General features: G+C 43.6%; 1 protein-coding gene across 8 annotated transcripts in view; it reads left to right on the plus strand.

Annotated features, from left to right (window-relative positions):
- Positions 1–25,397, plus strand: part of LOC140468119 (microtubule-associated serine/threonine-protein kinase 1-like) — a 156,982-nt gene that overhangs the window by 121,565 nt on the left and 10,020 nt on the right. For 5 of the 8 annotated variants that reach the window (XM_072564305.1, XM_072564301.1, XM_072564302.1 and 2 more), the window contains 10 exons: positions 1,896–2,028; positions 6,696–6,861; positions 10,825–10,926; positions 16,658–16,780; positions 17,270–17,379; positions 19,702–19,865; positions 20,666–20,934; positions 22,169–22,378; positions 23,751–23,980; positions 24,811–24,933. In XM_072564305.1, coding sequence (XP_072420406.1) covers positions 1,896–2,028; positions 6,696–6,861; positions 10,825–10,926; positions 16,658–16,780; positions 17,270–17,379; positions 19,702–19,865; positions 20,666–20,934; positions 22,169–22,378; positions 23,751–23,980; positions 24,811–24,933 — 1,630 coding nt within the window. The remainder of the gene's footprint in view (positions 1–1,895; positions 2,029–6,695; positions 6,862–10,824; positions 10,927–16,657; positions 16,781–17,269; positions 17,380–19,701; positions 19,866–20,665; positions 20,935–22,168; positions 22,379–23,750; positions 23,981–24,810; positions 24,934–25,397) is intronic. The other 3 variants (XM_072564304.1, XM_072564308.1, XM_072564303.1) reach the window with 1 other exon arrangement.

Consider the following 25,397-nt stretch of genomic DNA (forward strand, 5'->3'; position numbering starts at 1 on the left):
CCATTTGGCCTATTTGGCTCTACCATTCAATCACAGCTGAGATGTTTCTCAACCCCATTCTCCTGCTTTCTCCCCATAACCCTTGATCTGCCTACCAATAAAAAAACTACCTATCTCTATCTTAAATACACTCAATGACTTGGCTTCCACAGCCTGCTCTGGCAATGAGTTCCACAGATTCACCAACCTCTGGCTGAAGAAATTCCTCCTCATCTCAGTTCTAAAGGGTTCTCCCTTCACCCTCAGGCTGAATCCTTGGGTCCTAGTCTGTCCTACTCATGGAAACATCTTCTCCATGTTCACTGTATCCAGGCCTCTCAGTATTCTGTAAGTTTTAATAAAATTCCCCCTCATCATTCTAAAATCCATTGAATACATGCCCAGAGTCCTCAACTGCTCCTTATATGATAAGCTCTTCATCTTTGGGATCATTCTTATAAACTTCCTCTGGGCTCTCTCCAAGGTCATTGCATCCTTCCTTAGATACAGGATACATGAACATCTACTATCCACAAAATGACATGACCCTCTCTCACTAGTATCCTTACATACAGATGAGGAAGGACACCACTTCGACTGGAACAACACATCCACCGTAGGACAAGCCAAACAGAGACACGCATGAGAATTCCTTGAAGCATGGCATTCCAACCGGAACTCTTATCAACAAGCACATCGAGTTAGACCTCATCTACCACTCTGCTGAGAAAAAGTACAGGAAATGACATCACCACAGGAAATGACATCACCAACCCAAAGAAACCCAAACATATAAATAGAAAGCAGGAATTATCATCAGTGCTTTACCCAGAGGCCCACTGAAGATGTTACCTAATATGGTGACGAAACATCTGGAAATGAACCTTCCAGCTCAGCGAACAAACCTACATCCAGAACATCAACATGAGCGACAAATCTTCTCAAAACTCCACTTTGTGCGTCCTCACATCGTCAACACTCCCTGTTTCCTTTGTATCATCTGGAAACCTAGCAAGAATGCCCTCAGTTCCTTCATCCAAATTGTTAATGCATAATGTGAATAGTTGTGGTGCCAACACTGACCCCACTTCTATCCTGAAAAAGACCACTTTATCCATACTCTGTGTCTTCTGTTAGTCAGCCAATCCTCTATCCATGTCAGTACCTTACCCCTAACACCCTGGGCTCTTACCTTATTTAGCAGCCTCCTGTGTGGCCCCTTGCCAAAAGCCTTCTGATAATCCAAATAAATCACGTCCACTGGCTCTCCTTGGTCTAACTATCTCATTATCTCGTCAAAGAATGCTAACAGATTCACAAGGCATCACCTCCCTTTGATGAAGTAGTGCTGACTCAGCCCTATTTTACCATGCACTTCCAAATTTTCTGCAATCTCATCCTTAATAATGCTCGTTAAAATATATCACCAACAACTGAGTTCAGGCTAACCGGCCTACAGCTTCCTGTGTTGCTGATTAATATCTGGTACATTGCTATGAGCAACAACAGGGGAAAGATCACTGAAGCTTTAAAAAATTGCCATTCATCTTTGCACACTTTTGTTCATTAGATTGTGGATATTGTTTTTGGGGGGAGGAGTCGTTGAGACAGGCAGTTCGACTGGGTGGAGAAGTTAAAGATGAGAAACCACATGACACAACCTCCAGGAACATGTCCAGCTTGATTGACTACGATAACTGTGTCCTCATTGAGTAACTGTAGGTAATTGTCCATTTATATTTTCAAGACGTAGAGAGATACTCATGACCTTTTCGACTTCCCAAAAAATTCTAATGAGCTTCCAATACGTCCAAGACCAGAAATGAATAAGACACAAAACCAGTTGTCACCAGCTCACTTGCTAGATTCTCTGTGTGCTTTATTAAACCACTTGCTCTGTTCTTATTGTTTGACAGTCTCTTGATAACGTCAATGGGGCACATTAAGTTAACAGACTTCGGCCTCTCAAAGATTGGTCTTATGAGTCTCACCACCAACCTTTACGAGGGTCATATCGAGAAGGATGCCCGGGAATTCCTGGACAAGCAGGTCAGGAAATACGCTACTTGCTTTTCCTTATTTTCCCGAATCAGGATGAGGAATTTTAGTCTTGCCCTGTGAAAGATACTTTCCACTGATGACACATTCATCTCAGCTACAAATAAAAGCAAAATACCGTGGATGCTGGAAATCTGAATAAAAAATACAGGATGCTGGAGAAACTCAGCAGGTCTGGCAGCATCTGTGGAGAGGGAAAAAAAATGTTTCACATTAAATATGACTTTTCATCCGAACTGAATCTATAACAATATTGCTTTATGACCATCACCTGTGAACAAAGAGTTCTCCAGCATCCCCTGTGTTTGTTTCAGCTCAGATACATCATGGCTATATGTTGAGTAGAGCTCCCTCAAGTTACTTTCAGCAAACTCTTTCATTGATCTAAACTTTGGATGAGAGTATCTGAATAAAATCGTCAAATTCCTATCCATCTACTGTTTGTGAGCTTTCTAGATTGGTATGGGATTGTCTCAAATTTTGGGAGACTCTGCGTGATAGAAACTGGGATGTGATTGTGTAAAAGCACTGAACTAGAATCCTCAAACTTATCAGTGAACCAGGACCAGATTCAAACTAAATCCTAAGGGTGAAAAGATAGTGACGTACTGTGATGACATGAGCACAACATCTAGGCAATGCTTTCAGTAGGGTACTGAGGGAATACTGCAGTGTCAGAAGTATCCTTCAAATTAGGCATTAAAGCTTGGTTCCTTCCGCCCTCTCAGGTGGACATGAATGATCACACAGCATCATTTCTGGCCAATTGATTACCTTTTGCCAAAATCATTATCTAGAGCCATTATCAGTTTGGCATTTGTGGGAGCTGGCTGTATGCAAATTGGCTGCTGTATTCTGTCCATTTTATGACAATGACTGTTCTTCAGAAGTACTTCATTGACAGGAAGGCAGTTTGGGGGGCATCCTGAATTTGGGACAGGCGCTTGTTAAACACAAGTGCTTTAATGCTTTACATCATTCAGATAGCCCCCTCCGCTGGTGTGATGGTCCATTGAAAGCTGTCCCTTCGACTCGGTGTTGGATTGATACAGTGAAGGGAACAGCTGTGCAATTTTTACAACATACTTGAGCAGTGACAAATCCATAACCAAGACTTATAGCTTTTCTGCTCCTGTGCTCCCTCTTTTAATTATGTTCTAACCGCTGACTGCCACAATCCTCTATCAATCTGGCACTGACTCCATATGAGCCAGTCTTGGGAGCAATCAGCAGTCTTACTATCTCAGCCAAGACATTGAAAAAATTGATTTGGACAGATTTTAGGTTCAGTGAACAGAGACGAATATCAGTTTGGAAAATCATTAAAAATAATTCAGAAGCATTTCAGAAAGAAGAACTGAGTAATGGTGTGTATTTAATATTTCTTGGGACTTGAGGGGTTTGCTGGCTGGGCCAGCATTTATTATCCCTTTTTATCTGTTTTGGAGAAGATGGGGTGTTGACCTGCCTTCTTGAACCACTGCAGTGCATGGAGCACATGTACACCCACAATGGGTTGGGGGTGGGTATAAGATAGAAATGTCATGCCATTTTTCTTGTGTTTTATCATTTTACTTATTAATGGCTTCTGTGAGTGATATTGATATCTTTCAATTATTTCTTGGCGCCTGTAGAGGCAATTGCACAAGAATCAGACAGATTCGGCCCATTGAATCTGTACTGCCAAAAGTAGGCAACTAGCTACACTAATCCACTTTCTCATACTTGGCCCATAGCCTTGAATGTTATGACATTTCAAGTGCTCACTGAAGTACTTTTTAAATGTTGTGAGGTTACCTGTCTCAGCTACCCTTCCAGGCAGTGCATTGTAGACCCCCCCCACCCTCTGGGTTTTTTCTCAAGTCCCTTCTAAACTTTCTGCCTTTCACTTTAGCATTGTGCCCCCTTGTTCCTGACCCTTTGACTAAGAATAACAGCTGCTTTCTGTCCTTCATAGTTTTATACACCTCAATCACATCCTCCCTCAGCCTTCTCTGCTCCAAAGAAAACAGCCTGAAATTCTCTTAATGGCTGAAATTCTGAATCCCAGACACTACCCTGGTGAATCTCTCAGCTCTTATAATCTATGCCTCGGCTGATAAATGCAAGCATCCCACATACCTTCTTAACTACCCGATTAACTTGTCCTGTCGCCTTCAGGCATCTTTGGACCATCAGTCAAAGATCCCTCTTTTCCTCTGAGCTTCCTAGTGTCCTGCCATTCATTGAGTACCTCCTTGTTTTGATATGTCTTCCAAATGGCTTCACTTCACAATTGTCAGGGTTAAATTCCATCTACCAATGATCTGACCAATACATTTATATTTTCATTGTCAACCACACAGCCAATCTCTATGTTATCTGCAAACCTAATTATCATCCTCCTACATTCTAATACTTTGATTGGGAAACTGATGGAATAAGGTGCTACACTAGTTTTATCACACAACTGATTTTATTATGCCAACAGGAGGAGTTATTGTAGAAAGTCAGTCATCCTACTCTGTTCCTTTCAATCATGTTGCATCCTACCCTGACTGAAATTTCTCAATGAAACTCCCAATTCTCTGATTCTCTGGCTCCATTGCAAAGTGATCCATGCAATGATAGAGTCATAGAGATATACAACACAGAAACAGACCCTTCGGTCCAACTCGTCCATGCCGACCGGATATCCCAACCCAATCTAGTCACACCTGCCAGCACCCGGCCCATATCCCTCCAAACCCTTCCTATTCATATACCCATCCAGATGCCTTTTAAATGTTGCAATTGTACTAGCCTCCACCACTTCCTCTGGCAGCTCATTCCATACACATATTACCCTCTGCGTGAAAAAGTTGCCCCTTAGGTCTCTTTTATATCTTTCCCCTCTCACCTTAAACCTATGCCCTCTAGTTCTGGACTTGCCCACCCCAGGGAAAAGACCTTGTCTATTTGTCCTCTCCACACCTCTCATGATTTTATAAACCTCTGTTAGTTCTCCCCTCAGCCTCCGACACTCCAGGGAAAACAGCCCCAGCCTAGTCAACTTCTCCCGATAGCTCAAATCCTCCAACCCTGGCAACATCCTTGTAAATCTTTTCTGAACCCTTTCAAGTTTCACAACATCCTTCTGACGGGAAGGAGACCAGAATTGTATGCAATATTCCAACAGTGGCTGACTCGTTTATTTATTAACTAGACACTGAAATTGGAAAATGAGGCAATTGAAAATGGCATCATCCTGCAATTAGGTAATTAAATAGGCTACAGTATTACCAGAAGATTGTCTATACTTTGTACAGATCTTTCACATGTTCTTTCTTGGTGAAGAACAGATTGATCATTGAGGTGTTAAGCTCCCAACAACATGCTGTTAATCCATCAGCTTTTTAAATTATTTTTGCATCTGTCCACTAGTTTTTTGTGATTTAGTTTTAAGTGTCGGCTTTGGAAGGATTGTTGTCTCTGACTCACAACGTTCCTGGTTTAAATTCCACTCCAATCCCTGAAGTCAAGAGTCAAGGCTGACGTTTTGGTGCACTACCCAGGAAATGCTGCACTGTGAGGGTGCTGTCTTTTAGATGTCGTGGTAAACTGAGGTCCCATCCAGTGAGTTAATTGTATATAATTCCATGGTCCTATTTCGAAGAAGAGCATGTGCAGTACCCCTGCTGTCCTCACTGATGTTTATTGTTTATTCATCATGAAACAACAGAAAAGCAGGAATAAATATAAAATACCGCAGGTGCTGCAAGTCTGAAACAAACTCAGACAATACTGGAGAAACTCAGCAGGTCTGGCAGCATCTGTGGAGAGAGAAACAGAGTTAATGTTTTGGTTCTTCTTCAGAAATTTACTGGACTTGGAACATTAATTCTGTTTCTCTGTCCACAAGTGACAGGCCCGCTGAGTTTCTCCAGCAATCTCTGTGTTTGTTTTAGAAAAGCAGGTGAACTGATTGTCTGTTTCTTGGAGGTTATTGTGTGTGAATTGGCTGCCATGTTTCCAATATTACAAAAATACTTCAAAGTTTAGAAAGTGCTTTGAGATGTTGATAACTATAGATATATAAATGCAAGTCTGTCTTTCTATTTGTGCGCTTGGAAATGTAAATTTCACTGCCTCTGTAGATTTTCATCATTTACAACATACTATACAATCTATCAATGTTAGGTCCATAGTATATGACTTCATACTGAACTCCATCTGCTCACAGATAATTATACTCTGAGCTGAAGTGTACTGGGAATTAAAGCATACTAGGCAAACAATAATCCTGGAATTAAATAAACTATCTTGGCTGATTATCCTCATAAGACCTTCAATTATGTTGCTTCTCCACCAAAAGTATTCATAGCAAGTTGCTTTTAATTTAGAACAACGTCCCAAGACCCATCACAAACAGGTCAGAAAAATGGGCACTGAACTAAAGAAGTTGGCATGAAGGCAAATACTGAAAGGCTTGGCCAATTGAATAAGGAAGGCCTTAATGGAAGAGACTGAGGTGGAAAGATGGAGAGGTTTAGAGAAAGAGAGTGGGGCTTTATAGCTGAATGTACAACTGCCAATGGTAGAGTGAGGTGAGACAGTGTTGGGGAATAAGGGAAAGCGATGCAAAAACAGTGCAAAATAGCTGATTTCAAGACTTCCTGAAATGGAGTGTTTTGTTGCAGGTGTGTGGTACTCCAGAATACATTGCCCCAGAGGTCATCGTGCGACAGGGGTATGGAAAGCCGGTCGACTGGTGGGCAATGGGCATCATACTGTACGAATTCCTGGTGGGATGTGTTCCTTTTTTTGGTGACACACCTGAGGAGTTGTTTGGCCAAGTCATCAGCGGTAGGTTTGGAATCCAGTCAGATCTTATCGACCCTCCCTCGATGTTTGTGTTTATGCTGCATGGTACAGTCTTGGGCAAGGACGTTCAAACTGTGGTCATTAGAAGCTGGCAATAACACAGTGGTTGAAATTCAGGCCACTCAATGATTATCTCTTGGTTGGTTTGAATTGTGACTGTGGGAGGGAGTTAGATTCAGATTAGGTTGTTCTTGGCATTGTGCCCCTATGGATTAACATATACCTATTCAGAACACCAACATTTCTTAATATCCAGGAATGTGTGCAAATGGATGGAAAAAACAGATCTCAATTTTATTTATTATGTCTGAGGGCACGAAGGCAAAAATATTTAGATATTCCTGTCCTAAGGTGAAAAAATAAGTTGCCTGTCCAAAAATTGGTTAAATATTCTTGATCTAATGGTTCAGTTGTTTTAAAGTTCTGGAGATGAGTAATTGGGTCTGTCAGTAATTTAGTGGGTGTTGGTCTTAAGGTGCTGGCATTGAAGAGTAAGCCATCTCTTCCCACACAGGCTGTTGCTAACATGAAGGAACCTCTTTCTCAATCTCTCCCCTTGCCTGAGGCATGGTGACCCTCAGGTTAAACTTCCACCAGTCATCTCTACGATCCTCTGAAACTATGGTAACTTAACTTTAATTAAATCCCAAAAAAAACCCATTAAATTGCAAAAACAGAAACCCAAACCCTGTTGCATTGTTACAGGGCTCACAAGCGAATTACGTCAAACTCCATTGCAGGCTCTGCTGTCTTGTAAACCTGCTCAGCATCTTGTTGCTGTCCACTTGAAAGGACAAATGCAATCGGGAGGCAAATGAAAAATTGATAATTTCCAGCAGTTAATGGACAACAAACATTTTGAAGATCTTTCAGAGCCTGAATTCCTACAGCTAATTAGTGGAACAAGAAACTTGTGACATGACGTACTGTACCCCATGGAAAAGTCATTGTTCCTTCGCAAAGGGTGAAATGAAAGGCTGATAGGTATAGAGAATGCTGGATGATTAAAGAAATTGAGGATTTGATTCAGAAAAGGAAGGAAGCGTATATCAGGTATAGACAGGATAGATCAAGTGAATCCTTAGAGTATAAAGGCAGTAGGAATATACTTAAGAGGGAAATCAGGAAGGCAAAAAGGGGATATGAGATAGCTTTGGAAATAGAGCTAAGGAGAATCCAAAGGGTCTTTACAAGTACATTAAGGACAAAAGGGTAACTAGGGAGAGAATAGGGCCCCTCAAAGATCAGCAAGGCAGCCTTTGTGTGAAGCTGCAGGAGATGGGAAGGAAATTAAACAAGAATTTTGCATTGGTGTTTACTGTGGAAAAGGACATGGAAGATATAGATTGTAGGGAAAGAGATGGTGACATCTTGAAAAATGTCCATATTACAGAGGAGGAAGTGCTGGATGCCTTGAAACCCATAAACTTGGATAAATCCCCAGGACCTGATCAGGTATACCCTAGAGCTCTGTGGGAAGCTAGGGAAGTGATTGCTGGGCCACTTGCTAAGATATTTGTATCATCGATAGTCACAGGTGAGGTTTTGGAAGACTGCAGGTTGGCTAATGTGGTGCTACTGTTTAAGAAAGGTGGTAAGGACAAGCCAGGGAACTATAGACCAGTGAGCCTGACCTCAGTGGTGGGCAAGTTGTTGGAGGGAATCCTGAGGGACAGGATGTCCATATATTTGGAAAGGCAAGGACTGATTAGGGATAGTCAACATGGCTTTGTGCATGGGAAATCATGTCTCACAAACTTGATTGAGTTTTTTGAAAAAGTAACAAAGAGCATTGATGAGGGCAGAGCAGTCGACGTGATCTATATAGATTTCAGTAAGGCGTTCGACAAGGTTCCCCATGGGAGACTAATTGGCACGGTTAGATCTCATGGAATACAGGGAGAACTAGCCATTTGCATACAGAATTGGCTCAAAGTTAGAAGATAGAGGGTGGTGGTGGAGATTTGTTCTTCAGACTGGAGGCCTGTGACCAGTGGAGTGCCACAAGGATCGGTGCTGGGCCCTCTACTTTTCGTTATTTGTATAAATATTTTGGATGTGAGTTTAAGAGGTATAGTTAGTATGTTTGCAGATGACATCAAAATTGGAGGTGTAGTGGACAGCAAGAAGGTTACCTCAGAGTACAATGGGATCTTTATCAGATGGGCCAATGGGCTGAGGAGTGGCAGATGGAGTTTAATTCAGATAAATGAGAGGTGATGCATTTTGGGAAAGCAAATCTTAGCAGCACTTACACACTTAATGGTAAGGTCCTGGGAAGTGTTGCTGAACAAAGAGACCTTGGAGTGCAGGTTCATAGCTCCTTGAAAGTAGTCGCAGGTAGACAGGATAGTGAAGAAGGCGCTTGGTATGCTTTCCTTTATTGGTCAGAGTACTGAGTACAGGAGTTGGGAGGTCATGTTACAGCTGTACAGGACATTGGTTAGACCACTGTTGGAATATTGCATGCAATTCTAGTCTCCTTCCCGTCAGAAGGATGTTGTGAAACTTGAAAGTGTTCAGAAAAGATTTACAAGGATGTTGCCAGGGTTGGAGGATTTGATCTATAGGGAGAGATTGAATAGGCTGAGGCTGTTTTCCTTGGAGTGTCAGAGGCTGAGGGGTGACCTTATAGAGATTTATAAAATCATGAGGGCATAGATAGGATAAATAGACAAGGTATTTTCCCTGGGATGGGGAAGTCCAGAACTAGAGGGCTTAGGTTTAGGGTGAGAGGGGAAAGATATAAAAGAAACCTAAGGGGCAACTTTTTCACGCAGAGGGTGGTATGTGTATGGAATGAGCTGCCAGGGGAAGCGGTGGAGGCTGGTACAATTGCAACATTTAAGCGGGATCTGGATGGGTATATGAATAGGAAGGGTTTGGAGGGATAAGGGCCGGTGGGACTAGATTGGGTTGGGATATCTGGTCGGTGTGGATGAGCTGGACTGAAGGGTCTGTTTCCATGCTGTACATCTCTTTGACTCTAAATCCTGGGAAGGAGGATGCTACTTATACTGAAGCAGAATAACTCTGGGCAATATAATAATCTGAAATAAAAGAGAAAGGGCGGGAAATGCTCAGCACACCTGGGGAGCCTGGGGCGGGAGAAAAGCAGCATTAATGTTTCAGGCTGATGATCTTCCATCGGAGTGTTGTAAAAGATCAGAAAGGTATTTGGTACTGGTGGCAGTAAAAGGGAGCAGCTGGACTTCCCAAAGTCGGATGTCCGCAATGGGTCCACAAGCTGAAATTTGGGATGATGTGTCAATAACGGAAGCTTTGGAGTGTTCACTGAAACTACATCAGCGGTGTCCCTGATCTAACAGGCTCCTGCTCTCTCAGCTCCTGCCCCACTCTGACTGGACCCCACCCAATATTCACAGGTGCCCACCCAGCACCCAAAAGTGCCCACCCAGCGCCCACAGGTCCCCACCCAATGTCTACAGGTCCCCACCAGCACCACACCGTCCCTGTCTCAGGCCTCATCCCTCCACCCCACATTGTGCAAGCACAACACCCCAACCATCCCACCCACTGCTGCCTCCGGTCCCCTGCTCTCAATGGTCTCAGGCTGAGGACTTATGACAATTTTCAAAGTTCAAAATGGGGTCATGGTGGGCAAAAAGTTTGGGAATCCCTGGGGTGAGGGAAGGGGGTTAAGGACAAAAGGAATGCTCTGTGATGTATGAAAGGAGAAAATGATGAGTGAAAGACAGGGTACTTCAATAGTTACTTCATCACAGTTCCAAAGAAATCTTTTTTTCCCATAAAAGGACAATTGCTGAATTAGAAATAGAGTGCTGACATTATAATGGAATGAGAGGCTTCAAGTGGGATTTGGGGCAAATGGTCACAAATATTTTAGCAAAAAGTAATAATACAAAGTCTATTAGTGGCAAATCGCATACCTTTCCGATTTCTAATGTTGCCTTTTGTTTCCAGATGATATAATGTGGCCTGATGGCGATGAGGCACTCCCAGCAGATGCCCAACACCTTATTTCCTGTCTTCTACAGCCAAACCCATTGGAGAGACTGGGGACAGGTAGGTGACCCCAACCTGAGCGGGACCATAGTGGTGGATGGTGGTTAGGTGGACTGGCCATGCGAAATTGCCCTATAGTATTCAGGGATTTGCAGGCTAGGTGGATTAGCCATGGGAAATGCAGGTTTACGGGAATGGGCATGGGTCTGGGTGGGATGCTGTTCAGGAGGTTGGTGCAGACTCAATGGGCCGAATGCCCTCTATCCAAACTGATTTTATGATTCTATGGAGCAGGGCCTTTCCTCTCTCTCTCTCTCTCTCTCTCATTGTTCATCTGCCTGCAGCTCTGTCATCATCCTTCAAAGCTTAAGTTGGAAATGATGACCATCTATTCTTTCATAGATGTTTAACACAATGCTCTCAGCATGATTTTAACATAAGGAAGACTTATTGCATAGCAATTTTAATCATCTCAGGTTGTCCCAAAGTGCGTTATAGCCAATAAAGTGCTTTAGAAGTGTAGTCACTGTTTTAATGTAGAAAGGTTTTTGTCTTTATGTATTTTGAATTATTCATAGAGCTAACATTTATGGGAGAGATGAGGTGAGACACAGTTGATTCACCCTAACCTGACATGATAAAGAATGCCTTAAGTTGTCATTTTTATGTAAACGCTCATTTATCCTATATGCTGTTTATATAACTTGTTAAGTTTACTTTTTGAATGTCTTCAACAAGGCAGAAGTTGCCATTGCCAGGAGAAAAAGCACATTCACATTTCAGGAGCTTAACCACTCCCAGTTTAAGCCCTGTCTTATCTGGGGATAAGTAAAGCTCCCTCATTCTTTGATTTGTTGTTCTTATAAGCACACTGTAGAAATATAAGTTGCCATTGTTGCTTTATAATTACCATTTATCCCCCAAAAGCCTTGACTCTCAACATCTGCCACCCTTATGACCTTTTGAATCACACCGTTTATTTTGATTGTACACAATGTCAAAGTGAGCCCCTTACCCAGTTTGACCTTGTGAAGGTGATACAAAGCTAGTGTACCAAATCCCTTCCATTCTATGTAATGTTGCAACATCATATCCTTTCCATTTACTCCCTTGGACCAGTCTTTCCAATTTGCCAGCCCCTGCTCAGTTGATAGCACCATCAACTCTGGGTCACAAAGGATTGCTCGGTCCCTTGATCCTGCTCCGTCATTTGATAAGATCATGACTGATCTGATTGCGACCTCAAATCCATTTTCCTGTCTGGCACCATAACCCTCTATGGATCAAAACTCTATCTAACCTTGAACACACAAATCCAAGTGAACACTTTATTGCAGTAGCACTGGAGTGCTGCATCTTTGAAGGTGCCTCGTCTATAAACTGAGGTCCTACCTGTCTGCTTCGTTGAATTGCGTGGTACAATTTTTGAGAACAGCTGGGAGTTCTTGCCAGTGCACAGACCAATGTTTATTTTTCTGTCAACATCACAAAAAAAGCAGGTAGTCCAATTATTGTGACTTTCCTGTTTGGGAGAGTTTGTCCAGTGTAGCATTTCCTATGTTACAACATTGCAACACTTGGAAAGTATTGGCCATAAAACACTTTGAAATGTCCATTGGTTGTGAAAAGTATAATATAAATGTAAATATTTGTTTTGAAGTTTTGAGCACTATTTAAGTATCTATATTTTACATTCCCAGGATATAATGTTGCTGGTGTGACCAGCATGTATTGCCCATTCTGTTGACCTTGAGAAGGTGCTAGTAATTCACCTTCTTGAACTGTTGCAGGCCATGTGTCTACTGTCTGAGGTATGGCCCAGACAGAGTTCCAGGATTTTGACTGGCAACAATGAATGAAGGATGATTATGGTTCCAAGAATGATATGTAAATGGAAGGTGAACTTGCAGGTGGTCCGTACATCTGCTAACCTTATCCTTCAAGGTAGTTGATGTCACATATTTGGACAAAGTTGTTGAAGGAACCATGGCCAGTTGCTGCAATCTACCTTGTAGATGATGCACACTTCTGCCAGTGTGTGTTGGCAGTGAAGGGACTGAATATTTAATGTGCTGCATGGGGTTCTGATGAAGCAGATTACTTTCTCCTGTGTGGTGCTGAGCATCTTGAGTGTTATTGGAGCAAGTAGGGAGTACACCATCACACTCCTGACTTGTGCCTTCAAGATAGTGGACATGTTTTAGGGAGTCAGGAGGTGAGTTACTTGCCCCAGAGTTCCCTTATTCTGACCTACTCTTGCAAGCCACAGTATATATAAGGCAGGTCCAACTACAAGTCCTGATTCCTGATGAAGGGCTTTTGCCCGAAACGTTGATTTCGCTGCTCGTTGGATGCTGCCTGAACTGCTGTGCTCTTCCAGCACCACTAATCCAGTATTTGATTTTCAGCATCTGCAGTCATTGTTTTTACCTAGGTCCAACTACAAGTCAGCTGTCTTTTCAACTAATATTATGTACAATGTTAATGAAATGACCACTTTGTATTCATGCTAATATCTCAAATTCTTCCCAGTTCATTTCACCGGACAAATGAAATGTTCCAAGGTCAAAGTACTTGTCAATCATTCCATTTGTGCACCATATCAGTGGATGAAACTACATTTCATTTCACTGCAGTTAACATAAAATCACAAGGTGCCAGACTGTTTCCATTCACTGTAGTTGCATATCTGATGAATAGGTCAAATCTCTTCCATTCACTGTAGTTGTAAAGTGGGCTAATGAACCCAACCCTTCCACTCACTCCCATTACAAGTAGCTTCCCCTCACTGTTAACTGTCATTTGATAACATCTCTGATGCAAGTATAACACATTCTGGTAATTGCCTTCTTTGTAATGCTCGTCAGGCCCATCCACTGCCAACTTTCATGGGCCAACTCAGCATAATTTTGAAATCTAATCACTTTTGTTGCAATATAGATTGTGCTAAGTGCGTGCTGCTGAGCCCGAATTGCTGCAATGTCATTAAAGAGGCTGAGGTACAAAAAAGTTCAAATTGGCAATTTTTATGTTAATGGCAGTTGAGATGGAAGTGCATCCCTGAGTCCAACGTTTCAGCAAAAGTCAGAGGCACATTTATCCAGCAGTGACTATTATCTCAATGAGCTAAAAGCTGCTGGATGTTTAATGTTGGAGAAATGCTGCACGTCAGGGAAGGAGGTTAGTGCCTTGCATTTCAAGTTGTTAGTGACCTCCCATCGACAAAGTGAATTGGAAAACCATTTATATTTGCGACCTCAGTGAGCTGGTGACAGTTGCCTCTCAAATAATAAGTGGAAGGTGTGATACAAAATTGTTTCCACACACAAGTTGCCTACATGCATAGAAATTAGTGTAAACAATGAAGCTCATTGTCTAAATCAGCTGGGAGCATTGATTCATAAAACTAGCCTTAAAATTCTCTTCCCAGTGTGTACATTAAAGCTGAGTTGCTCCTCAAGATGCATTTAATATGAATTCTGGTTGCACTGTTGTGTTTAGATGTCGCCACTGTTGGAAAGGGGTGGTCCTAGACATTTTGGAGCCACCTTTGCTACTTTTAAATCATCCTAGTTCTGTGGAGTGTCATGACACAGAGACAGCCGAACCAAATCAGTCTTTCTACTTGTATATACACAACACAGTAAAACTAACCATTGAAGATATACTTGGAAGTATTCATTCCAGTGGTTCCTAACCAGACTTTTGAATAACTAATCACAGACTTTGTCATAGAGTCACAGAGATGTACAGAACGCAAACAGACCCTTTGGTCCAACCCGTCTGTACCGACCAGGTATCCCAACCCAATCTAGTCTCACCTGCCAGCACCCGACCCATATCCCTCCAAACCCTTCCTATTCATATACCTATCCAAATGCCTCTTAAATGTTGCAATTGTACCAGCCTCCACCACTTCCTCTGGCAGCTCATTCCATACACGTACCACCCTCTGTGTGAAAACGGTGTCCCTTAGGCCTCTTTTATATCTTTCCCATCTCACCCTAAACCCTCTCGTTCTGGACTCCCTGACCCCAGGAAAAGACTTTGCCTATTTACCCTATCCATACCACTCATAATTTTGTAAACCTCTATAAGATCACCCCTCAGCCTCTGACGCTCCAGGAAAAACAGCCCCAGCCTGTTCAGCCTCTCCCTATAGCTCAGATCCTCCAACCCTGGCAACATGCTTGTAAATCTTTTCTGAACCCTTTCAAGTTTCACAACATCTTTCCAATAGGAAGGAGACCAGAATTGCACACAATACTCCAACAGTGGCCTAACCAATGTCCTGTACAACCGCAACATGACCCCCCAATTCCTGTACTCAATACTCTGACCAATAAAGGAAAGCATACCAAATGCCTTCTTCACTATCCTATCCACCTGCGATTCTACATCAAGGAGCTATGAACCTGCACTCCAAGGTCTCTTTGTTCAGCAACACTCCCGAGGACCTGACCATTAAGTGTATAAGTCCTGCTAAGATTTGCTTTCCCAAAATGCAGCACCTCGCATTTATCTGAATTAAACTCCATCTGCCACTTCTCAGCCCATTGGCCCATCTGGTACAGATCCTGTTGTAATCTGAGGTAACCCTCTCCGCTGTCCACTACACCTCCAATTTTGATGTCATCTGCAAACTTCCTAACTATACCTCTTATGCTCCCATCCAAATCATTTATATAAATGATGAAAAGCAGTGGACCTAGCACAGATCCTTGTGGCACTCCACTGCTCACAGGCCTCCAGTCTGAAAAACAACCCTCCACCACCACCCTCTGTCTTCTACCTTCGAGCCAGTTCTGTATCCAAATGGCTAGTTCTCCCTGTATTCTATGAAATCTAACCTTGCTGACCAGTCTCCCATGGGGAACTTCGTGAATAATTAATTTCCAGACACTGGTTATCTTAAATAATAAGTGGAAAGTCTTAACTATTTATTAGATATACGATAACTTTAGCAGAGAGAAAAATTAAATAACATGGCAAGCTGATTATTGTGATTTAAACCCGAAACATTTCTTTTCAGCCCCCATACACACAGGAGGCACACAGACAAATAAACGCAGTTAAGGAATAATAACATAACAAAACTGGTCAGATTAATTACATGGCTTTCATGACGTGGTGTTTCAAAGGCATTAATGTGGACGCCTTGGCTGTTTTCTCTGAAACATTGATCAGGGTCACTTTCTCAGTTCACCCCGGAAAAGGCACTCCGTTTTCTATACTTTGGGTATCTGAAAGCAAATGTATTAAATTAAGCAGGGAGCTTTCAAATCTTCATAATGTCTCAGAAGCAGCCCAGAACTATCTGTCAGAAAACATACTTCAAAAACTAATTTTAGTTCCACCCTGATAGACTAATCGACTCTTCCTGAGGCCTCAAGTACTATTAAACAACTGCTTGAAGATGGACTCTCTTCCAGACTTCCCAGAACCAATTCCGAGGTACTGATAAATTTGAAACTTCTGCTCTTTGTTCAAGCATACAACTGTTCTTGGTATCTCTGTGACTGCTGGAGCCTTTTAAATCTAGGCCCAGCCTGCGATTAGCCTCCAAGTCTGGCCTCACAAACAATTATAGCTTGTTTGATCTGTTCTTCTCCTTTTACCCTGTCCCAAAGTCCACAAGTCACTTTCAAATCATCATACAACATTGATAAAAGAATAAACACAATCAAGAATTAGTGAGGATTCTGACAGTAGCCATGTTTAGTTAACCAGTGCCAATATGACCTGGACATTTCAACGCTTTGGTATCCTAACCCCATTTCTCTTTCTATAGGAGGCACCTATGAAGTCAAGCAACACGGTTTCTTCAAAGACCTGGACTGGACTAGTCTGCTGCGTCAAAAGGCAGAATTCATTCCCCACCTGGAGTCAGAAGAAGACACAAGTTACTTTGACAGCAAGTATTTTTTCTTCGAAGCAAAGTTGGGGGCTGTGAATGGTGGGAGGAAGCCAGGTGTTAGGATGCCTTTATAAACTCTGAATTTTATGAGACACAGTTATGAGATTCAATAGTAAATAACAGGGTAGAATGAAGACAGGATCCATGGGAGCCTCATCTTGACCTTGCTGCTCAGAGAAATATAGAACACAGGAGATGTGCCTTTCTGAAGCAGGGGGGAGCTTGGAGTGTGGATGCTAGACGGAAGGTGGGGTGTTCAGAGGACCCCCTGTATCCAAAGCTAACCAACCTCCTACATTGTCTGTCTGGACAGTCGCAGTAAATGCAGTCTGAGTGGGTGGTGTTAGGGTGCTGGGTGGATTGTGGTCCGGGACAATCGCAATCAGAAAGAACATTGAGCATAAAGGCCTGGCGAGTGGGGTGGATGGGTGGTGATTGTGGGACTTTGCTGTGAATCTGAAATGGTGCCATTCTCTCTTGATGAAGCTCGGTCTGATCGATATCACCATGTCAATTCCTATGATGAGGATGATACCAATGAAGACGAGCCAGTGGAAATTCGACAGTTTTCCTCCTGCTCACCTCGCTTTATTAAGGTACTTTGGAGAAGGTCCCTTCTCTGTGACATTTTTCACCTATTTTGTATACGGAACCCTGCAGGAAAATTACAAGACTAAATAGTAATAGGTCTGGTCAGCACGTGGAAACGTTTTCTCCTGAAACTACCTGACTCATTGAGTTTCATCATTCACACTCCTTTGAGGTGAGGAGGACACTTGGCCTAGACCTTGTTTTAGTGGAGGTAGGGTGGGAGAAATATTTATGGGATATGGTTCTGGCTGACCAGGACATACTTTTGTCTTGGGTGTATTAAGAAGATTTTACAGATTGACAATCAAACTGTTATTAACACACCCTCCATGGCCATCAATCTCTGGAATGAGACTTGAAGCCAGAGTTTCTGGTCCAGAGGTGTGGATTGCTACTCAGTGCACCATAAGACCTCTCATTGATTTTAATGAGGGCTCAAACTCAGGAGACGTGGCAATCTGTAATCTTCATACGCTGGGGAAACAAGCAACTGGTAATGTGTGTAAGCCTAGAGCTCACTGGGTGTCCTCTAGAAAGAAATAGACACACAACGGCTAAAAGTTGAGATAATGTGAATTCTGTAAAATGAATATTTCCAGTGATTTTCTTCCCAAACATGTAAATCTGAGGAATATTTTGAACAAAAAGTGCTCCCTTTTAAAAATCTCAGAGGAATCAGTGGTATTATTATGCTGCGTTAGAAAGACTGACTTAACAAGTTGATTTCACCATTATTCTGTCTTTCATAGGTGACAGTGTGTTTGTGCTTTGCTTAATGGGATTTGAGGACATGCAGTGACACCTACAGGTCTCTAATATCACTACAGGATGAAGTGGAGGGGAAAACTGTCCCTGCTGAGTCTCACGCCCCATAAGATGTGGGAATATAGAAACAGTATACCTTCAGACAGTTTCATTCTAGCACAATGGGAAACTCTGCATCAGCCAGCCCTATAAACTTCAAACTCCTCAAATCCATTTCTTGTTGCCTATTCCCTCCTATTACTGTAATGTCCTGCAGAGCTACAGCTCCCTGTGATCAATGTTCCTCCAGTTTGGCATCTTATGCATCTCCAACTTCGATGGTTCCACCTTTGGCATGCCTTCAGTAGGGCCTTGAACTCTGAAAATCACCCTCTCCTTAAAGATACTTATTAAAATTCACCTCCTTAACCCTAGTTTTTATTCTCCTTTCCTAATATCTCCTCTGTGTAAAGATTTGTCTAAGAACACCCCAGAGAAGCAATTAGGAATAAAAGAACCAGAAATTGACGGAAAAGCTCAGCAGGTCTGACAGCAGCTGTGGAGAGAAATCAAAGCTAACATTTCAGGTCGAATGAACCTTTCTCAGAATCAATTAGGAATGTGTTGTTACATTAAATATTCATGGTTGTTGTAATGTTCAAGACCATTAAAGTCAATAGTTAGAAAAACCAAGAGTCAAGGAGCTACAATCTCAAGAGGAAGTCTTCAGGGACCTGAGCCTTTGTAAATCTCCCCTTGGAAGAAAGACTTGCATTTATATAGCACCTTTCACAACCTCAGTCTATCCTGGAATGCTACTGTACAGCAAATAAAGTTTCTTCTGATGTGTTATAGAACATAGCACATTACAGCACAGTACAGGTCTTTCGGTCCTCGATGTTGCACCCACCTGTGAAACCCTTCTGAAGCTCATCTAACCAACATTATTCCATTTTCATTCATATGTTTATCCAGTGACCATTTAAATGCCCTCATCGTTGGCGAATCTACTACTGTTGTAGGCAGGGTGTTCCAAACCCCTACTACTCTCTGAGTAAAGAAACTACCTCTGACATCTGTCCTATATCTATACCCCTCAATTTAAAGCTATGTCCCCTCGTGGTAACCATCACCATCCAAAGAAAAAGGTTCTCACTGTCCACCCTAACTAACCGTCTGATTATCTTGTATGTCTCTATTAAGTCACCTCTCAACCTTCTGTCTAACGAAAACAGCCTCAAGTCCCTCAGCCTTTCCTTATAAGACCTTCCCTCCATACCAGGCAACATCCTAGTAAATCTCCTCTGAACCCTTTCCAAAGCTTCCACGACCTTCCTATAATGTGGTCACTGCTATAATGTTGGAATTGCAGCAACCAAGTTGTACACAGCCAGCTCCCACAAGTAGCTTTGTGACAATGACTAGGCATGCTGTTTTAGCGACCTTGGTTCTCTGCGAAATTCCTGTCTCCTCATCTGGTCAGTCCTACTGCCTGTGGCTCTTGGGGTCCAGTGGCCATTCTGCCTGCGCAGCCGGGAGCAGTGAATGGTGTTTGCCCTAACGCTGTGTTGTGATGTATGCAGGTTTACAGCAGCATGGAACGCCTCACGCAGCATGAGGAGCAGAAAGCCCCAGTGGTCACTCGACGCAACCTGAACAAACACAAGGAGGAAAAGAGTGAGAAAATGGAGGGGTTGAGCTCCATCAGCACCCGGGACAAGAGCTGGAGGACAAGCTCTCCAGAAATGTAAGTACGGCAGTCTCCTCCCCTCTTAAACCTCGAGAATGCTGGCTTATACACTTGTGCTCCTTGTGTTAAAGTTTTTGTCTCCAAATTCAAATCCCTCACTATCTGGCACTGCTGCCTCACAGCGCCAGAGACTTGGGTTCAATTCCCACGTCAGGCGACTGACTGTGGAGTTCGCACATTCTCCCCGTGTCTGTGTGGGTTTCCTCCGGGTGCTCCGGTTTCCTCCCACTGTCCACAAATGTGCAGGTTAGGTGAATTGGCCATGCTAAATTGCCCATAGTGTTAGGAGCAGGGGTAAATGTAGGGGAATGGGTCTGGGTGGGTTGCGCTTCGGTGGGTCAGTGTGGACTTGTTGGGCCGAAGGGCCTGTTTCCACACTGTAAGTAATCTAAATAACCTCATCCTGTCCTGCAACCCTTCAAGATTTTTAAGATCCTCCAAATTCAGCCTTTTATACATTTCCCAGTTCCATCACATATTACAGATGTCCCTCAACTCCAGGCCCTGGGATTGCTTCCCCAAATCTCTCTGCCTACCACTCTCTCTCCTCCTTTAACGTGCTGCTACCTTGATCAAGAATTTGGCCATTTGGGCCTAATGACTCCTCCTTAGGTTGGGTGTCCATTGAGAGGCTTCCCGAACGTACTGAGTGTCAATATTCAGCTATTGGTTTAAGGTTGATGAATTGGGCTAATGTTTGGGATGACGATGTAGGACGATGGGGAGGGGGTTGCGACACTGCCTCGGTGTGCTGAGGTCTATATTTTCTCTGATGCCTACCTTTTCTCTGTTCTCAGGAAGCGCCTCTCTGCGTCGGAGTCTTCTTACGGCGAGAGTGACTCCAGTCCGCCTCTCACCGTACGTCGCAGGTTCTCCGCACTCATGGACACCCACAAGTTTGCCACACCCCTCGAGGACGACACGGAGGTAACCCACAAACACCAGGGGGTACAGACGGTGATGCCAGTCCAGGAGCAGTCAAGCCAGTCTGAACCACGGCAGAAAGATGTGGAGGGACAGATTGCCAATGCTGCAGGAAATGCCAGCAATACCCCAACATTCCCAGGTACGGGAGCACTGTTGTGTTCTGGACTGTCAGCATGATGGTTGATGCTAATCCGCTAGCATTCTCCGCTCAGTTTAAAGGATTGGTGTGTAGAATTACATACAATGTACGGCATGGAAACTGGCCATTCGGCCCAACCTGTCCTTGTTGGTCTTTATATACCTCATGAGATTCCTCTCTCCCTTGACCTCTCAGTATCCCTTTCACCCTCGTGTGTTTTACCTGTGTGTGATAGTTCATTCAGAGAATCCAAGTAGCAATAGCAACCTACACTTTAACCTGCATGTTGTAGCTCAGAGTTATGGAGAATGATGCTAGAGGCTGTAATGTTCTTTCCATTACATGGTGGACCAGGTGTCTGACCCAGTCTTACAGCCTGTCATCAGTGTGTGATGGAAGGATTTATAGGTTGACATTGCTTTAGAAACACATCTTCCTTGGCCACTTAATCCAGGGTAAGACTCAAACTTCTGGCTCCAAGGCAGGGACTCTGAGTCAGGTCTCCTCCAATGTTTATCCAACTTCCTCTGAAATGCAACAAAGCTATTTGTCACAACCGGTAGTGAGGTTCCCATTCTCAACATGCCTGGATTTTCCTCCTAAATTCCCAGTTTGATTTATTTTCTTACCTTTATGGCCTGTGATCTTTTTAACTCCCCATTCCGCCCATCTTCTCTCCATCTACTTTACCAAATCCTATTGATGATATGCAGATCTCTCTCTTTAGGGTGGCCCAGCAGTTAGCACTTCTGCCTCACCGTGCCAGGGACCCAGGTTCGATTCCACCCTCTGGCAACTGTCTGTGTGCAAAAGGTCAGACTGCTGCTATTTCAGCCAATCGCCCCTGGGCCAGCTCTCCTGTAAAGTCCTTCATGCCTTCCTCGTGACATTTATTCCCTTCCGTCGCTAGAGGAGATGGAGTGAGAACATCATTGAATCTAGCTTAGTTGACTATTCACAGCCTGACACTGAAAGGAGGATTGGGCGTTCCAGCCATATTTTCAGGCAAGATCATAAGGAAGGGTGGAGTAGGCTCGATGGGTCGATTGGCCTTTCTATGTCCCTAGGCCAAGGGTCAGAAGGACGAGGTCAATGTTATCAGTGGTGCTGATCTGTATGAATGAAGATTGACACCGATAGTGGTCTGTCAAGGACTCTTGTAGGAAGCTGCAACATTTGGATGTCAATAAATCTTTAAGTGCCTTCCTGCTAAATGCTTTCAGTTTTATTTCAGCTGGTAGGCCGGTGAAGTTAAGTGAGTCGCTGTGCACTGTTTCAAAGGAAACGGATTCCTCGTCTACAAAGGCAACGAGTGACCTGGCAGTCCGCAGAGCACGTCACCAGCAGCTGTCTGGGGACTCAGGCGAGAAGCGCACCTCCCGGCCCGTGAATAAGGTCATCAAATCCGCTTCGGCCACTGCTCTATCGGTCATGATCCCTGCAGGTATGGTGTGTGGAGACAGCAGTGCAGTGGTAATGCCGCTGGGCTAGTAATCTCCAGAACCAGCCTAAATGTGCTGGGGGACATAGGTTGAAATCACACCTTGGTAGCTGGTGGAATTTGTGTTCAATTTATTAATTTGAGTTCTGGAATGGTAATCATGAAATTGGTGTTTAAAACCCATCTGGTTTACTTTGGGAAAGGAAATCTGCCATCCTTACCTGCTCTGGCCTACATGTGACTTCAAATGCAGATCAATGTGGCTGACTCTTAATAGACTTCTGAAATGGCTGAGCAAGCTATTCAGTTGTAGCATTTAGGGGGTGGACAACAAATCTGTTGCCCGTATCCCATGAAGGAGTTTGGGGGAAAAAAAGAGTTAAGCCTTGCCCCACCATGGCATGAGCTCTATGAACTGTGGGTTTCCTCTGGGCACTCCGGTTTCCTCCCTCAGCACAAAGATGTACAGATTAGGTGGATTGGCCGTGCTAAACTTCCTGTAGAACAGGGTTTCAGGAATGGGGTGGGAAATGGGTCTGGGTGGAATGCTCTTCAGAGGGTTGATGTGGACTCGATGGGCTGAATAGCCTGCTTCTACAAAGTAGAGATTCTATGATTCGATAAAGAAGTCTTCCGAATGTATTAGGAATCTTTCCAAGCCTGGGCAAACCTTCTGGGTTATATTGCACCACCATGGGTTGGGATAAGTTAATGTTTCAGATTTCATCTGCTTTAAATAGTTGGATACCAGTCAGAAAGTGGAACTAATCAGTGCTTAATTCATTATTTAAAATTTAATTTAATGCTGTGATCTTTGCTGAGACATTAATGTGGAATAATATTAGGTCGAATGTGAAACCTATTCCCGTGTTTCCTGAAGAGTTGGTGAGATTAAGTTATCCACCAGGATACAGCTAATCTGTGCATTGCAGAGGTGCTCCAAATGGCTTTCCTGCCATTGTGTTAACACCAGGGATGGTTCCCTCCCACAGCTCATCATTGACCGACCACTGGTCCAAGAGCCAAGTGGATGTTGTATCTGCTTAAGTGTGATGGCATCCACAGTTAAACAGCCTGCCAACTGTCCAGACTCCTAGAAGTGTCAAATGTGGTGGCCAGGCAGTCAGTGGAGTGGTATCCCAGGCCATTTTCCAGTTTTCAGCTTCTGCATTAACTTTCCTGTGATGTGCCTTGGGGGCGTTTAATTAAGTTAAAGGTTATAAATGTACATTGTTGCTGTTGAAGTGGCGCCTGGTTAATCCAGTTTACCATATGGCTCACGGTTGTGAGGGTATTCCAGTGACATGCTCGATATTAGCACAGCTTGTTTATGCCACTCAGTCAATCCCACTCTACCTCTCCTTTGTGTCTGCAGTAGATCAACACAGCAGTTCACCTCTCGCCAGCCCTATGTCACCACGATCGCTGTCATCTAATCCTTCCTCACGGGACTCCTCACCCAGCCGGGACTTCTCACCGGCAGTGACGAGTCTCAGATCCCCAATCACCATTCACCGTTCAGGAAAGAAATATGGCTTCACGCTTCGTGCCATCCGTGTTTACATGGGAGACAGTGACGTGTACAGTGTCCAACACATGGTCTGGGTAAGTCCCATTGGACAGGCCAAGAAACACCATTGTTCACCATCACCAGTCTATTGCTACCACAGGGATTGGTTGAGGCAAGATGCTTTCAATAGGCAACTGATCAGGCAGTAGTTACCTGTTACATTTCATGTGGGGAATCCAAATTGCTGCAGCTACCTGCACTTTTACAAAGCTATTACAACCTGGATCTATGGATAGTGACCGTAGACAGGTTCTAGGAACCTCTTCCACTCTTATCACCTGCCATTAGTGTGTGTTGGAAGGATTTGCAGCCAATACACAGCCTGGTTGGCTCATTATGAATGCACCTTCCTTGGTTCTAAAGGCCTGAAGAACCGAGTTTCTGGTTCAGAGGCAGGGATGCTACCCAGAGTCCCACAAGCCTATGGTTAACTGGATGAGTAGGTGGGAAAAAGGGATAGAAAGACTTGCTGAAAGATTGAAATGAGGTGGATGAAATGGGACGGGACTCTGTTTGAATATGGGAACAGCATTCAATGTCAGAGCTGCAGGGCTGTGGTGAAGGGCAGGACAATGGAAATAATTGAATTGTTCCACCAAAAACATGATGGGTAAATGATCTCCAGCACCCACCAAACTTTGCTTTTGTTTAATGGGACAAATGACTCCCTTCTGCGGTTTGTGATTCTATGAACTGAGCCTTGCCTGACCCTGCAAAACCCACTGTGTCGGCACAATGTATCACACTCAAACATCCATTATGCACCTTCAGAGTCTGAACCACCAAAAGCAAAGCAGCTCAGTGGGTTGCTGTGGTTCATTTGTGAGTGGTGTGCAATTTAATCCATCTCTTCTCTACGTTGCAGCATGTAGAAGATGGAGGACCTTCGCATGAAGCTGGACTTTGTGCTGGTGACCTTATAACTCATGTAAATGGGGAACCTGTCCATGGACTCGTCCACACTGAAGTTGTGGAACTTATACTGAAGGTAACTTGCTGTGATAACACACACAACAGTATGGAGATGCTGGTGTTAGATTGGAGTGGACAAGGGGTCAGAAGTCACATGACACCAGGTTATAGTCCAACTTCACCTGATGAAGGGGCAGCACTATGAAAGCTTGAGATTTCAAACATAACCTGGTGTCATGTGACTTCGGACAAAGTACTCAACTATTAACATCTGTGTAACTCTGTCAGGATTATCCTAATCACAAGAAAAGTTTGAGCAGGTTGGGCCTATACTCCTTACGGTTTAGAAGAAGGCAAGATGACCTTACTGAAACAGATTCTGAGGGAACAAATAGGGGTTTCATGGGAAATTTTGATAGGACAACTCTGGTGGGTAAATGCTGAGACCGTGTTTCCCCTCGTTGTAGAATCCTGAACTGAGGGTTCCATCAACAAACAATGCATTTCCCAGTTAAGATGGGATTGAAGAGGAAGTTTATC

The sequence above is a fragment of the Chiloscyllium punctatum genome, chromosome 46, assembly GCF_047496795.1.
Source record: "Chiloscyllium punctatum isolate Juve2018m chromosome 46, sChiPun1.3, whole genome shotgun sequence".
Taxonomy (NCBI): domain Eukaryota; kingdom Metazoa; phylum Chordata; class Chondrichthyes; order Orectolobiformes; family Hemiscylliidae; genus Chiloscyllium; species Chiloscyllium punctatum.